The sequence below is a fragment of the Styela clava genome, chromosome 3, assembly GCF_964204865.1.
Source record: "Styela clava chromosome 3, kaStyClav1.hap1.2, whole genome shotgun sequence".
Lineage (NCBI taxonomy): Eukaryota > Metazoa > Chordata > Ascidiacea > Stolidobranchia > Styelidae > Styela > Styela clava.
Window position 1 is genome coordinate 23,010,287 of NC_135252.1, and position 16,760 is coordinate 23,027,046.

General features: G+C 38.9%; 2 protein-coding genes and 1 long non-coding RNA gene across 4 annotated transcripts; 1 reads left to right on the forward strand and 2 right to left on the reverse strand.

Annotated features, from left to right (window-relative positions):
* LOC120343549 (uncharacterized) lies at positions 1-5,415 on the forward strand. Its single transcript, XM_039412756.2, has 5 exons — positions 1-111; positions 697-881; positions 1,223-1,295; positions 1,750-1,867; positions 5,239-5,415. The coding sequence occupies exons 2-5, from the start codon at positions 721-723 to the stop codon at positions 5,301-5,303; spliced, it is 417 nt and encodes a 138-aa protein (XP_039268690.2). The 5' UTR covers positions 1-111; positions 697-720; the 3' UTR covers positions 5,304-5,415.
* On the reverse strand, positions 2,838-4,957 carry LOC144421068 (uncharacterized). Of its 2 annotated transcripts, XR_013474935.1 has the most exons (3): positions 4,276-4,957; positions 3,869-3,985; positions 2,838-3,447 (listed from the first exon to the last, which is right to left on the reverse strand). It is a non-coding gene; the product is annotated as an uncharacterized LOC144421068 (long non-coding RNA). The 2 variants fall into 2 exon arrangements; XR_013474934.1 differs by having other exon boundaries at positions 2,838-3,985; positions 4,276-4,954.
* A 1,312-nt stretch (positions 5,416-6,727) lies between the features above and the next one.
* LOC120342167 (charged multivesicular body protein 5-like) lies at positions 6,728-15,580 on the reverse strand. Its single transcript, XM_039410881.2, has 6 exons — positions 15,422-15,580; positions 15,034-15,185; positions 13,606-13,771; positions 12,984-13,092; positions 9,399-9,508; positions 6,728-8,742 (listed from the first exon to the last, which is right to left on the reverse strand). Exons 1-6 carry the CDS (start codon positions 15,488-15,490, stop codon positions 8,689-8,691), a joined length of 660 nt encoding a protein of 219 aa, XP_039266815.1. The 5' UTR covers positions 15,491-15,580; the 3' UTR covers positions 6,728-8,688.
* Positions 15,581-16,760: the final 1,180 nt, after the last annotated feature.

Here is a 16,760-nt window from a genome sequence, read left to right on the forward strand (position 1 = left end):
TTACAATAAAAGAATACTTTTTTAATTTTCCTGTTGAAAATCCATAAAACGCGAGAGCATGAGATACTTGGCATCAGAATAAGCATCGAGAAATAGAAGACAGTTTCAAAGGTAAGAGTTAAGAAGGGCCACACTAAAGGGCTTTGGGTGCCGGGTTGTGGCCTTGTGGTTGCACATCCCTGCGCCAGGCCATCGCATCGCACCTAAGTTAAAATAGTACTCAACGTGTTCACGTGCTTCAAAATTTGCTCAGAAACTTCAACTTTGAGATTATTTAAAAGGCTTTCATAATTGATTTATCTTGAAAATGTGAATTTTTTGACTAGTTTAATAATTGATATGGAGGGGAGTCTGAGGGTAATAATAATTATGTAATATTGTAATATTCCGGACATCGATATTCCCCCCATCTCTACGTGGTTTTGGTACAGAGACTAGAACAAATAATTGGTTAACCCCAAACTCGACATGGACTGGTTGGTGACCGGACGAGAAGCCGAGGTTCGCCATATGGTTAAGTCTTCTTATCGGCTTTCCTCTCCCCTGGGATAAATATGTAAAGCCTATTCACACTCGATATGGCACTAGTAACCGGACGAAAGGTCGATGTTTGCCATATGATTGAGCCGTCTGATCGGCTTTCCCCTCCCCCCGGGGATAAATATGTAAATTCCCTCCTATTCTAAACCTTTACAGAATAACAACAACAATAACGAAAAGATGAAAATTGCGTTCGTACTCATCCTTTTCCTGTCTCTTGCATTAGTGGATAAAGCTCATTCTAACTGGTTCAGTAAGATAGGTAAGAAGATATCCAACGGGTTTAAAAAAGGTGTGAAGGCAGTCAAGAAACATTTTCCCACGATAAAGAAAGTGCTCAAGTAAGTTTTGTAAAATTGTTGTGTTAAATTTTTGTTATTGAAAGAATCTGTTTTCGATTTCAAAATTTCAGTATTAAAAATTGGAATAAGCCGCCAAAAGGGTACTCCCGTAGTGTGTGTACCAGGTTAGGGTTAGACCATAATTTCATTTCAATTTTCCTTATTTTAGCTGTGTTACGAGTTCGGGGACTGTCTGTGTTAGCTAAGTGAAAATACCTCCCGCTTATAAGTTCAGTCCCTTCACACAACTTAGTGTAAAATAGGCGAACAAAATTAGTTGCCTGCATATTGGTACACATACTTCTGGATCGCCAACCTAATACCGTTAATTTTTGTTACAGGGGAGCACTACAAGGAGCTGTAGGTTCGCTCGGAGACGAAGATTTGATGGAATTGAGGAGAATTAAAGCAGAGGTAAGCTGAGTATAGTATATGAAAATGTCATCAACTAATTAATTTTTATTTCCACACGTCAATTTAGGGTGTTCCCAAGAAAATAAATTATAATTCAGTGTTCAGTCACTGTGATTTCTTTGATTCCATTACATCTGTCTTAATGCGCAGCAAGGCGCTTGAATCACATAGATATACAGTAATCACTTTGCTATAGCATCCTTGCATTATACAAAATTAATTATGCATTTGAAAACAACTGGCTGACTGATCCCATGACCGACTTGGACTGGTAACCTGACGAGGGGCCGTTTTTCGCCATATGATTAGGCCGTATTATCGAGAGAATACTTCATGTAACTTGGATAGCAGTAGAAAGTGAACCGTCTCGAATTCTTCGCCGAACCGAATTAAGCTATACACACACAATTCAATATTCCCATTTGCCCACTTAGTGTTTCCCTTTTTATTCTAGGACGAAGCGGAATACCAGCTTGTGAGATCACTATTAGCTGACGAAATCGCCTTTCAGGAAGGAGAGAATGCTGGAATGATTGAGGAAGCTCTGGATGCGATCATGGAAATGTCGGAAGGTGATTCATTTATCATCTTGTTAGCTGAACTGTGCAGAATGTCATATGAATTATATTGATATAAAAACCAACACTATTTAGGTGAAATTGATAGAAGCGAAAATTATTTTTATTTAGTTTTATTGGATCTTGACGTTTATTATAATTTTATTCAAGAGAACTTAATTAAAATGTCATTTATAGTAAAATAACCAATAGTGCTACTGCAATGTCTGAAAATCAATTGTACCGAATGTCATGTAAAACTTCTCCAGTTCTTGTAAAATATATAGGCCGCGAGCCGAGGCCCTGAAAAACGCCTAGAAAGTGAGTTTCGTAGCGCACATCAGGTAACTACCTGAAAATGATTTTAAAATGTTCCCTAAAAATTTAGTAACAAATATTGCCTTGTTCCCACTTCCAAAAGTTGCACGTTTTACGGAAAAGACGCTTTTACTACAAGAAATATGTGCTACGATCTGTCCTATATTCTCTACATTTTCGGCACTGAACAATGACTTCTGCATGACGTAACAATTGAATTAAACCAGCTGTTAGCGAGCGGATGAATATTAGTTATTTCTGCTCGACCTTGCGCTGAGTTGGGCAGGCTTTCCATAGCCCTGTTTAGTTATTATTAGTTAAGTTATGCTAAGACGTTGTTGAAAAATGTATAAGTAAATTATTAAACACTTGTAGATCCTTACCACGGATATGGGCCGCGAGACGAAACCATGAAAACGCCCAGAAAATGAGTTTCGTAGCGCACATCTGGTAACTAAATAAATTCTTCAGTTTTGTGTGAAAACGAACATAATGAACGCATTACAGCTTGTTCCACAATCCTGGTGCGAAATTGAATATAAGAGGTTCCCGGAAATTCAATAACCATAAGTTTACAACGCATACATAAGAACTATACAATTCGAGAGCCCTACAGCACACTAACACAAATGTATTCCTGTAATGTTTTGCCTGACCAAAATCGGACTTCCTCAGTCAATCATAATTTATTAGGTAGATTACGAAAAATATGGCATACATGTAACCAACAACAAAAAATACTTTAATTGTGTGACAGGAGTCGGGAGTGACCTCGAAAGCAGCGACACCAACAACGCTGATTCACATTTGAGAATAAATTTTATGTAATAACCACAAGCAGTTTACAACAAGAACAGCATAAAAAGCTACATCCATTTTATAGAAGCTATCAAGTATCAAACGTATTTATTTTTAAGCAATGAAGTCACAAATTAACATCGTGAGCACGAAAACACAAATAAATCAGTTATTTCTCACTTAGAAATTTACCGCAAAAGTCAAGAAAATTAAATGAATGTACAATATGTACATAACATAGTGAACAGAAATATTACAATTTACAATTAATCTTTTTTTAGTTTATGTGGTTATGTATTTGAACAAAGGCAATAATATTTCTAGAAACAGGACTACGACACTAACAAATGTCCGAAAAAAAAAACAAATGTATGATACTTATTAAATCAACTGTAATATCTAATTCACTTTCTTCTGAATTGTTTTCGAAATCCACTATCTCAAAAATCGACTTTTCCTCTATAGGTGTACTGTGATTTCTGCAGTCAATACAAAAACAAAAATCTGTGCAATTTAAGTTGATTTTGGCACACTTTCATAAATTATTTTGACTATTTTTCTTTGCAGTTTGCCAACTCAAGAACTGATTTGAGGGCCACATGCTTCTTCAGTGAATCATTGTTGGGTGGAGAGTATAATCCTTATGTTTGACAGTGTTAAATAGACGTGCCCTGGTATCATTTACATTCTTCATATCCTCTTCAAATTCCTCAGCTTTATTTATTAATACCTCGTTAACCTCAAAAGATCTTCATAGTCGAGGGAAAAAAATGAATTGAAAATCTCAATGAAGTCTCCAACATGAATTTGATGGGCAGTTCCAATTGCAGAAAAGTGCTAAAGTATTTCAATATGAATAGCCCATCTAAGCTGTTTGCAACTATTATGATTCTCATATACCTTTAAGCTTCAAGACTTCTTGTTTAATCCATTTTATAGCACTGATAGCAGCAGGGATCAGAGCCTGCGTTAGGTCGGATTGGTGGAACATTGCCGTTTTCTTTTGTAGTACAGTATCTAAAATAAGGAAGAAAATAATATTTGGAGCAGCATGATTTTAAAAATACCCCTAAATACTAACTAATACCTTGAATACATAATGCATTTTATCTGATGTACTAAATGAGCGTATATATGCTCATTGCATGTTCTACAGTCCAGCAGTGTTTGCATACCATTACTAGACTATATCTACACTAGATTTTGATATATCACAGTCTGAAATGTCCTTTGACAGTATGAGTATGGACTATAGACTACGGTATATTTTGAAACATCAACTGTTTGTCTACAACTTCATTTCTCACCTCTCAATCATTTCCAATGCTACCTTTCTTTCCACTCCGGCATAACTTATCATTGCTTCCCAGGTTCTTGTCGACTCAATGAATTTGGATTGTCGACTCAATGAATTTGGATTTAGACCATCCGACATTAGTAAAATTGATTAATTTCTTCTCTTTCACACAACCGTGCATTACAGAAACAGCCATTCATTTCTATTTCCAAATATGCTGTGGCCTATATAGTAATATAAGTCTGCTGAATAGTCAAGAAGAGTCATTAAATTAATCATAAACATTTCATGCAAGCCAGAAAATATCGTTGTTTGTGACATATTATTCTAGGTCTAGCCTTCCTTGGAGTTACCGCACCGTACCTATTTAACAACGTCTTATGAGCTAGTGCTCAACTAAAATTGCTATTTATGGCAAGGATATACAAGTGTTTAATATCTTACCTATACTTTTCAACACCTCCTTAGAATAACTGGACTAATATTACCGGTAACTGAAAAAAACTATGGAAAGGCTACTCAACGCAAAAGCGAGCAGTTGAGTACATCTGATATTCATCCGACCACTGGGGATCCACCTACAGCTGACTAACTTGACTGTTACGTCGTGCAGAAGTCTGCGTTCATTGGCCCATGATACCGGAAAAGCAGAGAAAATAGGACAGATGGTAACACATATTTATTGTAGTAAAAGCGTCTTTTCTCTAAAACGTGCAACTTTTGGAAGTGGGAACAAGGCAATATTTGTTACTAAATTTCTAAGGAACATTTTAAAATCATTTTCAGGTAGTTACCTGATGTGCGCTACGAAACTGAAAGATAAATGGCCTCGGCTCGCGGCCTAATAGCAGTTCCGTACTCAGCGCTGACTAAATAAATCAGAATGAAAAATTAGGGATCTTTTGTACAGTTCCCGCCAGTGTTGCATATATGTGAGGTGTAAGAAAAATTTTACCTTTGTTTTCCTTTACAGGACAATTCCAACAACTCATGGCTGATCAGAGAAACGAGAATTACGAAGTCAAGCTGTTCCAGTAACGGATGTACTTATCACCGGAACGACTACATCGACCGAAATACACCATTTTATTGTTTTGTGAACATAGAGAATTTTCAGAAAATAAAAAATAAATCGTGGCGCCTAATACGATTGTTTAATCTCCAACTTAGATTTAATAAGTCCAAAACTTGCCGAGGGCGTTATGTGGGCGTGGTGGACTAGTTGCCGACAACAACGAGATCCCAGCGTTTACCTGGCGCGGCAGTGTGGCTCAACGGGCTAAGCGATAGGAATACGCTCGCCGCCGCACCTCTAATTACTCTGCGTGGGTTCGAATCCCATGTAGGGATGGTTATGTGCGAGAGGATTGCTGGACTCCTCGCCGTCGTTGGGTGGTTCACGTAACCGCTGGTCGGTTACGGCTTCCTCCACCACCAAGTCCATGCTCCCGAAAACAAACAATATAACTAATCCCATACCCGACTTGGAATGGTTACCGGACGAGAGGGCGTGGTTTGCCATATGGATAAGCCGTCTTATCGGCTTTCCTCTCCCCCGGGATAAATATGTAAATCCTATTCTCCTATCCTATTCCTCCATGTCGCAAGATAAAGGTGAATTTGACAGAATCTGATTTGCAACATCGATTTATGGACTTGCTATCGAATCACTGAATTTTCTTCATCTCAAAACCTCAACAAAATTAAATTATCTTGAGAGTTCCATAAAAACTATCTAGTGGATTGATTGTCGCAAGTCACTTTCAGTCATGGCGTGGGTCCAAATTAGACGCCCAATGCTCCATCTAAAATGCATTGAATTGCGAAGGCAATATTTCACAAACAAAAAATTCCTTTACTTCTAAACTATGCTGCGGCTTCTTATGCAGAGCCTTGTTTGGAGCCAAAAGCTATATCTACGTCGTATTTCAAATGAGGCTGGGCATTTTCGAATAGCTGATGATTTCAGAACCAAATCAAACATTTTTTTCAAATCGAATCGCAAATACTTGTATCGTATGTAATTAACAGTTTTATTGTTACGGGTCTACAAGACACTTAGATTAGTGAAAATATGTAATCTATCATGAGTGCTTACACACAGTAAGAAACATCAACAACTGCCTTGAAAAAAGTGAGTCATATGGCAGAATTGCATTTTAAAATTATATATTGATAGAAAATAAATGAGGGGTTAATCTAGACCTGTTTGCGGGAAAAAAAAGAGATAGATACCGGTCGAAACTGATTCGAATAATTCACCATTAGATTCAAAATGTCAAGCACTAATAACAAACAGAAATGCATCAAAGTTTCTCCAATTTGGACTTTGTCTCACAAGATCTGGTCATCAGTTGGTAATGAATATGATTTCGTCGTCTCATCCTTTTTCCTCTCCTCTCAAATAAATATAAAAGTCCTTTCTTTCTACTGATTGACACTAGAGTCAACATAAACCTATGAAACACTACTAGAGTAAATTTAATATCAATAATTATGTTGAAATTAGAAAAAAAAATTATACAAATGGAAAAATTGACAGAATATAATTACTGAATCGTGACTTGAAAATCCAGATAGCTGTTGTGGGCACAAACGCCACTGCACCAGTATTTATCAAGTGCGATCGAAACGACTTGGAAAAATCGGAACTTATTTAAAGCAATAATACATTTTGATCAATTTCAGCCAAAAATTTATCATTGTAACCATTCAGATAATAACACGAGAGAAATTATTATTTGTGATGACATTTAAACCAGTGGTTCTCAAACTTTTAAAGGCAGCCCCCCCCCCCCCCTTTTAAGGGTTTGTTAAGCTACAAATAACCAATAATAGGCGAATGTATGTTTTATTCAAAAAATACGTGGACGGATACGTGGAACGTAAATAATAAAATAAATGAATCGCAAATATACAAATCGACAATATCGGTCAGAGACCGAAGGCTTATCGATCGAAAGTTAGGGGATCCCCCAAAACAGCGCTCTTACTCCATAATAACATATTGTGTCCCATCATTAATTAATTAATAACTCGCTAATTATACGACATAATTCATCCAAAATCAATAGGCTTCTGGTCCGACATATGATGAATGCACATGCAAAATCTGGAGCAGATCCAATCTCGCTTTCGTGAGATATCGCGTGCATCTAACAGACAAACAGACAAATACTGATTAAATACCGATAAGTAATAACTGGCGGACAAGATCAAATTTAAGAAATTATTTTATTATTAATTAGCTTCATGCCCCATCAAAACGTCGTCCTTTGTGGGATGCGATCCACTGTCTGAAAACCACTGATTTAAACTGGTTATATTAAGCATCACTTGTGCTTAATAAATTTAACAATTTTTTATACATTTGGGTCGGTTGAAGACTGGTGACTGGTCTACCGACATAAACTATGGAAAACAAAGTATGACGGTGTATATATAAAAGACTGCAGGATATATAATTATATAGCAGTCAGTGTTAAAAGTGCACGAAGATAGACCTAAAATAGACAAACGACTTAAAATTGATTTGAAGGTACAGGACGGGCACCCACCCCATTTTGTATCTGCCTGCGCTGGTTCAAGGTTTTCAATCCAAATATCGATTCAAAAAAAAATTAAATACCGCTTTTCGATTATTATTTTTTCTGAACATCGCAGCTTCAAGAAGATGGTGTCGGTGTGAAACACCAAAAAAGTTATATAGGTACAAATATTAGAGGACAAGTACTAAGTGAGCTTTCTCAAGGCATTGAGATTTAAAAAATTAACCATAGTTTTGATACTGCTCAGCCAGGGCCGTGGAGTCGATATTGGAAATGTTTTCACTGGAGTAGCAGCCGTATTTCCAAACTCGAAGTTCCCATCTCGCTGGAGACTAAAGGGTGCTCCCAAAGTATTCGTACCAAGATGGCGCACAACCTGAACATAGTATGTGTACCAGGTTAAGGTTATTCAGGTTGTGCGTCATCTTGATAGGAATACTTCCAGAGTGCCGAAGACTGAAGTTTTGATCATATGTATGTGCATACCAGCCAGGAGTCGTATTTTCAAACTCCCAAGCTTGAATGTTCGAATTTTGACAGAAACGGGATTTCATTCAAAGGGAAGTCAGAATTTTCCACAGAACTCAGAAAGCATTGAGTTTACTAAGGGTTCTTCAAGGCATTATAAAGAAGGCTTATATGCTTAAAACTTTAAGTTATAGAAATTTGATTTTCAAAGGGTGTTGAGTTCGGATCCGGAATTATAATTTTCTACAACCCAGTGCCAAGAGTGAATTTTTTTACCCCCAAAACGGGGAGTGGGGTGATCCAATATTTATTCAATCTTGAGTCCATTGTCTCAGACCCCAGTCCAGGTGCAGTCAATACTTTACATATAAATCTTGTATAGTTCTTTAAATGTTGAAGAATGAAGTTTACGTCGATGGGATCTGTGGGAGTCCAAACTCATCTACTGCCACTCCACCCTCCTGTTGAAAAAGGTCAAAGGTTAAAGGAAGTAGAACAGGGAAGTAGAAAAAGATATCATTGGTCTAATAATACAGAATTCATATATAGTAAAACGTCATACGTCATACTGTACTGTAACCGTAACCTATATTTCACATGAGCTATGGTTTCGCAAATGATATTCGAAGATTTTGAGCTTAATTGACCGATTGACGACCTCTTTTAACTCACAAAGACAGACTACCACTGCTGAGAAGCCATCATTATGTAATATATATATATAAGTCACGTCTATCAATTTTCAAAGTATTCAGAAAGCACATACTGTCCCATACATATCACTTCTTTGGGTACTCCCGTAGTGTGTGTACCAGGTCAGGTTGGGCCATAATTTTATTCCAATTTTCCCTATTTTATTCCTATTACGAGTTCGGGGACTGTCTGTTTTAGCCAAGTGAATATACCCCCTGCCCATAGGTTTCAGTCCCTTTACACAACTTAATGTAAAACAAAATTAGTTACCTCCATATTGCTACACACACTTCTGGGAGTGCCCTTCTTTGCAAATTAGTTTAGGTTAGTAAAGTTGGAAGCCAAAAGTGTTTCTTTCACCAGAGCGACCCAGAAAACATCCACAAAACACATCAAAACACTATCATATGTTGAGCATACTCACCGAGACAGCGGCACCAGGTTCAGTGTCAGGAACAGCAGGAGCTGAAGATGCTTCATCCAGGTACGAAGTATCCTCGTCTGCAAGGAAGTCATCTCCCAATGCATCGAATTCTGAAAACAATTGGTAATATATTTAGCCTGCTAATGTGGGAGCTATAAAACCTGGCATGGGCAATCTACGGCCCGCGGGCCAGATCCTGACCATTCAATCTGGCCCTGGTAATTCAATCTGGCCCGCCTGATGAAGCCGCAACCTAACTAAAACCAAATGTTGATGTTTTAGCTAAAAAAATTTGTTGAGATAGAAATTAAATTTAGTTTTGGCACAAGGCCTATTGTTTTCCCACCTTTGCTTCTTAACAATATAAATATTGTCCATAAAATGTAACTTTTTACATCACACTTACATGGCCCCCCAGTCTTGAGTGGGCAAAATTTTTGGCCCTCGATCCAAAAGCCTTGCCCACCCCTGTATTTAACCAAGATATAAGTGCAGCAAAGAGTCATCAAAAATGAGCAAATCAGAATAAAAGTGAGACCGATACCACCATTCAAACAATGTATTCAAGATAGACTTGAAATGAAGCTCATAGCTGTTGACACACCGTGCCAACTGTTGGGCATTCGTTTGTCGAAATAACTCTGATTGATTACCCTGCATATGATCATAGATTCGATTCATGAGGGGGATAATTGTGCCAAACAGAATGTCTCGTGTTTATGTTTCTTGTACCACTGGTCAGTTACGACTTCCTCTACCATTTAATCCAAGAATCTGGAACCTTGAATTGATTAAACTTTTCCATATCCGTCAGAAAAATGGACAAAAGGCATTTCACAATCATTATTAAGCCATCTTCCCCCTCTAGAGTAACCCCAAAAATGGCCGAGAGGCATTTCACAATCATTAAGCCATCTCCCCTCTCCAGAGTAATACCGAAAATGGCCGAGAGGCATTTCACAATCATTAAGCCATCTCCCCCCTCTAGAGTAACCCCGAAAATGGCCGAGAGGCATTTCACAATCATTATTAAGCCATCTCCCCCCTCTAGAGTAACCCCGAAAATGGCCGAGAGGCATTTCACAATCATTAGGCCATCTCCCGCCTCTAGAGTAACCCCGAAAATGGGTGAGCAGCATTTCACAATCATTAAGCCATCTCCCCCCTCTACAGTAACCCCGAAAATGGCCGAGAGGCATTTCACAATCATCATTAAGCCATCTCCCCCCTCTACAGTAACCCCGAAAATGGCCGAGAGGCATTTCACAATCATTATTAAGCCATCTCCCCCCTCTAGAGTAACCCCGAAAATGGCCGAGAGGCATTTCACAATCATTAGGCCATCTCCCCCCTCTACAGTAACCCCGAAAATGGCCGAGAGGCATTTCACAATCATTATTAAGCCATCTCCCCCCTCTAGAGTAACCCCGAAAATGGCCGAGAGGCATTTCACAATCATTAAGCCATCTCCCCCCTCTAGAGTAACCCCGAAAATGGCCGAGAGGCATTTCACAATCATTATTAAGCCATCTCCCCCCTCTAGAGTAACCCCGAAAATGGCCGAGAGGCATTTCACAATCATTAGGCCATCTCCCGCCTCTAGAGTAACCCCGAAAATGGGTGAGCAGCATTTCACAATCATTAAGCCATCTCCCCCCTCTACAGTAACCCCGAAAATGGCCGAGAGGCATTTCACAATCATCATTAAGCCATCTCCCCCCTCTACAGTAACCCCGAAAATGGCCGAGAGGCATTTCACAATCATCATTAAGCCATCTCCCCCCTCTACAGTAACCCCGAAAATGGCCGAGTGGCATTTCACAATCATCATTAAGCCATCTTCCGCCTCTAGAGTAACCCCGGAAATGGCCGAGAGGCATTTCACAATCATCATTAAGCCATCTCCCCCCTCTACAGTAACCCCGAAAATGGCCGAGAGGCATTTCACAATCATTATTAAGCTATCTCCCCCCTCTAGAGTTACCCCGAAAATGGCCGAGAGGCATTTCACAATCATTATTAAGCCATCTCCCCCCTCTAGAGTAACCCCGAAAATGGCCGAGAGGCATTTCACAATCATTATTAAGCCATCTCCCCCCTCTAGAGCAACCCCGAAAATGGCCGAGAGGCATTTCACAATCATTATTAAGCCATCTTCCCCCTCTAGAGTAATACCGAAAATGGCCGAGAGGCATTTCACAATCATTGAGCCATCTCCCCCCCTCCAGAGTAACCCCGGAAATGGCCGAGAGGCATTTCACAATCATTATTAAGCCATCTCCCCCCTCTAGAGTAACCCCAAAAATGGCCGAGAGGCATTTCACAATCATTGAGCCATCTCCCCCCTCCAGAGTAACCCCGGAAATGGCCGAGAGGCATTTCACAATCATTATTAAGCCATCTCCCCCCTCTAGAGTAACCCCAAAAATGGCCGAGAGGCATTTCACAATCATTATTAAGCCATCTCCCCCCTCTACAGTAACCCCGAAAATGGCCGAGAGGCATTTCACAATCATTATTAAGCCATCTTCCCCCTCTAGAGTTACCCCGAAAATGGCCGAGAGGCATTTCACAATCATTAAGCCATCTCCCCCCTCTAGAGTAACCCCGAAACTGGCCGAGAGGCATTTCACAATCATTATTAAGCCATCTTCCCCCTCTAGAGTAATCCCGAAACTGGCCGAGAGGCATTTCACAATCATTATTAAGCCATCTCCCCCCTCTAGAGCAACCCCGAAAATGGCCGAGAGGCATTTCACAATCATTATTAAGCCATCTCCCCCCCTCCACAGTTACCTCGAAAATGGCCGAGAGGCATTTCACAATCATTATTAAGCCATCTCCCCCCCTCCACAGTTACCTCGAAAATGGGCGAGAGGCATTTCACAATCATTAAGCCATCTCCCCCCTCTAGAGTAATCCCGAAAATGGCCGAGAGGCATTTCACAATCATTGAGCCATCTCCCCCCTCTAGAGTAATCCCGGAAATGGCCGAGAGGCATTTCACAATCATTATTAAGCCATTTCCCCCCTCTAGAGGAAGCCCGAAAATGGCCGAGAGGCATTTCACAATCATTAAGCCATCTCCCCCCTCTAGAGTAATCCCGGAAATGGCCGAGAGGCATTTCACAATCATTATTAAGCCATTTCCCCCCTCTAGAGTAACCCCGAAAATGGCCGAGAGGCATTTCACAATCATTAAGCCATCTCCCCCCTCTACAGTAACCCCGAAAATGGCCGAGAGGCATTTCACAATCATTATTAAGCCATCTTCCCCCTCTAGAGTAACCCCGAAAATGGCCGAGAGGCATTTCACAATCATTATTAAGCCATCTCCCCCCTCCAGAGTAATCCCGGAAATGGCCGAGAGGCATTTAACAATCATTGAGCCATCTCCCCTCTCCAGAGTAATCCCGGAAATGGCCGAGAGGCATTTCACAATCATTATGGCCATTTCCCCCTCACCAAACGGAAAAAAATAAAATCCATCATGAAGACAACTAGCTTCCCAAGAGGACCTTAACTAAGAGAGAATATTAAAGTAACCCAAACACCCCAAATAACATACAATCCCCCCAAACCCACCAGCTTCGAGATCTTCCTCATCCACATCAGGCATTGCGTAATCTCTTCCTAGAGTTTCATTGATTTCATCTGCCATCTCTAGCATGTCTGTCATGTCATCTTGGAGATCCTGTGAAAATTTAAGAATTCATTTATGGTATGGTAACAACGTAAGCTACATGTTGTCTTTGTAAATACTTATTTGTAAACACAAATAATATCTAACATGAACAGTTCAACTGTCACAAGAAATACGGTAACAGAATATAAAGTCAAACATAAGATTCATGTTTTCACAGCCATACCAAAGTCCCGAATGACCTCTGGAAACGAGCATGGTAGTATTTATACACAGTGGAAAATGCTTTAGTGGTTTTACCCCTAAGGATATCATGGAGTCGTAGTTAGGAATTTTCAAAGTGGGGGAGGTCTGAAATTTCTAATTAGCAAGTTTAGAAAAATGCTTTTTTTACATTTAAAAAAAAAGAGGGGGAGGTTGACCCTCAGACTTATTGTGCAATAAAAGTGGGTCACGAAAATAAAAGGCTGAGAACCACATCTGTAATCAAGGTTTAAAGATATCGCAACTCTGTAGTTGGCGTCAACCAGCTCTATAGTCCCGATTCTCAAACATTTACCGTACCTCAATCTTATTGATGTCAACTTTCTTGTATTCTTTTTTCATTTCTTTTAATCCTGTTTTCATAGCAGATACAGTTGTTTGTGTGTCTTTCAAATTATTTACAGTGAAATTCACTTGTTCCATATTGAACGATTGTTGCATTAAATTGTCCCTTTGGCCTTCATACCTGAGAAGCATAAATAGGGGTTAATTAAGCCACTTAGTAGGATTTAATGTTATACTTCTTCACCGGTGACCAGTGTTCACTATTAGCGCATTTTTTGCGAAAACTGTGAGACACTTTCGCAGTTCTTTAGAGACTGAAAAATCACCATTTTTTCTTTTTTGAAGCAAATAGTTTTGAAGATGAAAATAAATTCGTGTGCAAGTAGGCTATAAAGTTGGCAAATAAATAAACAAGAATATCGGTTGGAAACCGAAGACTTATCGATCGATAGTTAGGGGATCCCCCAAGACAGAAACTGCACTTACGATTCATCCGCTCTTGTAACTTGCGCACTGCGCATCGCACACACACACTCGGCGGGTTTCAAAATTCTCTCGCTTTACAAAAATCTAGATCACTATATCAATAATTGATTGATAACTCGCTAATTATACGACATAATTCGCCCAAAATCAATAGGCTTCTGGTCCGAGATAAGATGAATGCACATGCAAAATCTGGAGCAGATTCAATCTCGCTTTCGTGAGATATCGCGTGCATCTAACAGACAGACATACATACAGACAAATACCTATCAATATACTTACCGATCTTAAGATCGATAAGTAATAAACCCCCTTTCCTTATTTGACAGTTGGACTTAAGCTACAAAAAAGCATATTAATGGAAGTTGAGAATAAAAAATGATATTGTTTGAATGACTATGTACTTTCTTCTAAGAGAGTGAAAAAAGCAAGGTTAGAAATCAGGAAAAGGACTCGGTCAGAAGTACAGGAGACTCATCTCTGAACAAAGTTCGGGCACTCACTCAGAAGTAAAGGAGACTCATCTCTGAGCAAAGTTACGGGCACTCACTCAGAAGTAAAGAAGACTCATCTCTGAGCAAAGTTACGAGCACTCACTCAGAAGTAAAGAAGACTCATCTCTGAGCAAAGTTACGAGCACTCACTCAGAAGTAAAGGAGACTCATCTCTGAGCAAAGTTACGAGCACTCAGTCAGAAGTAAAGAGACACATCTCTGAGCAAAGTTACGGGCACTCACTCAGAAGTAAAGAAGACTCATCTCTGAGCAAAGTTACGAGCACTCACTCAGAAGTAAAGGAGACTCATCTCTGAGCAAAGTTACGAGCACTCACTCAGAAGTAAAGGAGACTCATCTCTGAGCAATGTTACAAAGTATCACTGAAATGCCAATGCTACTGAAACTATAGGCCTATAGAATTAAAATGGAGGTGTAGACTAAAAAAAAGCATTTTTCTCACATTTTTTTCTGTTTTAATATCTTGAGTGCCTTTTGTTTGAGCATGTTCTTAGAAGGTCCATTTCTCATCTTTTTCATTTGGTTTTTAATTTTCACAAGTTCTGCATCAAGCTTTGCGATCTTTTTCTCCACGGATTCGCCACGACTATCGACCTGTAATAGAGAAAAGAGTGATATAGAGGCTTTGAGAAGAAAATCAGAGATTACATGTGAAGTATTACATTAAATATCCTGCTAACATAGTTTGTTAAAAAGAGACTGCTCCATTATCAATTTATACAGTTATACAACACCTTTAGAGAACAGCAAACATTTAAAAAAAAACTATACAGAAAAATGACAATGAATTCAGAAATAGGCCAAAATAAATAACAAAGGTGTTAACTTACATTTGAAATACAGTCAGTCAAGTTGGCAGGAGGCTGCTTTGGTTTTGATTTTCCAAATAGTCTGTCCATCTTTTATATTTAGTGAGAAATAGCAATAATTTGTATAATATAGTACTGTAGTACTGGAATTACAGAGATGCAAAATAGAAAATCATGTTTTTGCCTAATTTACAGTAATCACCGAACCTACCGAAAGACCAATGTCAAGATGTAGCTTTATTAACAAATAGATAGATAGTTATTTCGAAAACTCCAAAATAAACACAAAAAGAAAATGGAGAATTCTGGAGAGCAAGAAAAAAGCCTTAAAAAAGTTCAAAACATGAGAAATAGCATGTGCCCCCTCATCAGCACACATTCACAAAAAAAATTACAAAAAAAACACAAAACTTGTTGAACGAGGCTTGGGCCAGAAATAATTAAGTTTAATATAAACTTGTTCAAACAGTTTTACCGCAATTCCCAGTCTGACTGTCTGATGACATGAGTGAATGCTTTGCCATGGTTAAGTCCTAAACCAAGAGAAAATCAACTTCTTACTTAAACCCTGTACCGGTAATCAATTCGCAAGCTACGAAGCCGCTGGGGCAGTAGGGCCGATCTCTGAATATTTTTGGTACTAATAACGTAAAAGCCATACCGGTACAGTAGACATGAACAAAAGGCCTTTGTTTGTCATGTGATCTACCTGTCTTTTTGACTTTCCTTTCAAGTAAACGGTACCGGTACTGGTAACGTACCGGTACCGTACCGGTACCGGTACGCATCTGAAAACCAAAAATAACTGGCTACCGTACCTTATCCCATACCTACCCGACATGGACCCGGACGAAAGACCGTAGTTCGCCATATGATTAAGCTGCCTCATCGGCTTTCTCTACCCCGGAATAAATATGTAAATCCTATCTTATTCTCTGCTTGGGATACAAAATAAAGCAGGGAAATCGTATCCCGAACTACGGTAGGTTTCTTCTCTTTTTTCATAACAGTCAGTCTTCAGGATTACAAACGTTGTCAGAAAATTTACTACAGATTACATTAAAGTTATCAAACTAATGGAATAAAATAAATGGAGTTATAAAACTAAGACGTATAACAATGAATTATTTACTTGGAAATGAATTATTTATTAAAAAATATTAAATGTAAATAATAATAACAAACATTGTTTTCTGTTCCAATTACTATTCATTGGTTAATCTGGCAACGTATAGTTGAAGTTAGCAAAGATGGTTGTGACTAATGATCATTCAAGCATACGATCACGTGCAATTTATGACGTCAAATCATGTGCTTGCCTCACGAGTTCATGAAAACGCAGTAAATAAATGGTATTATC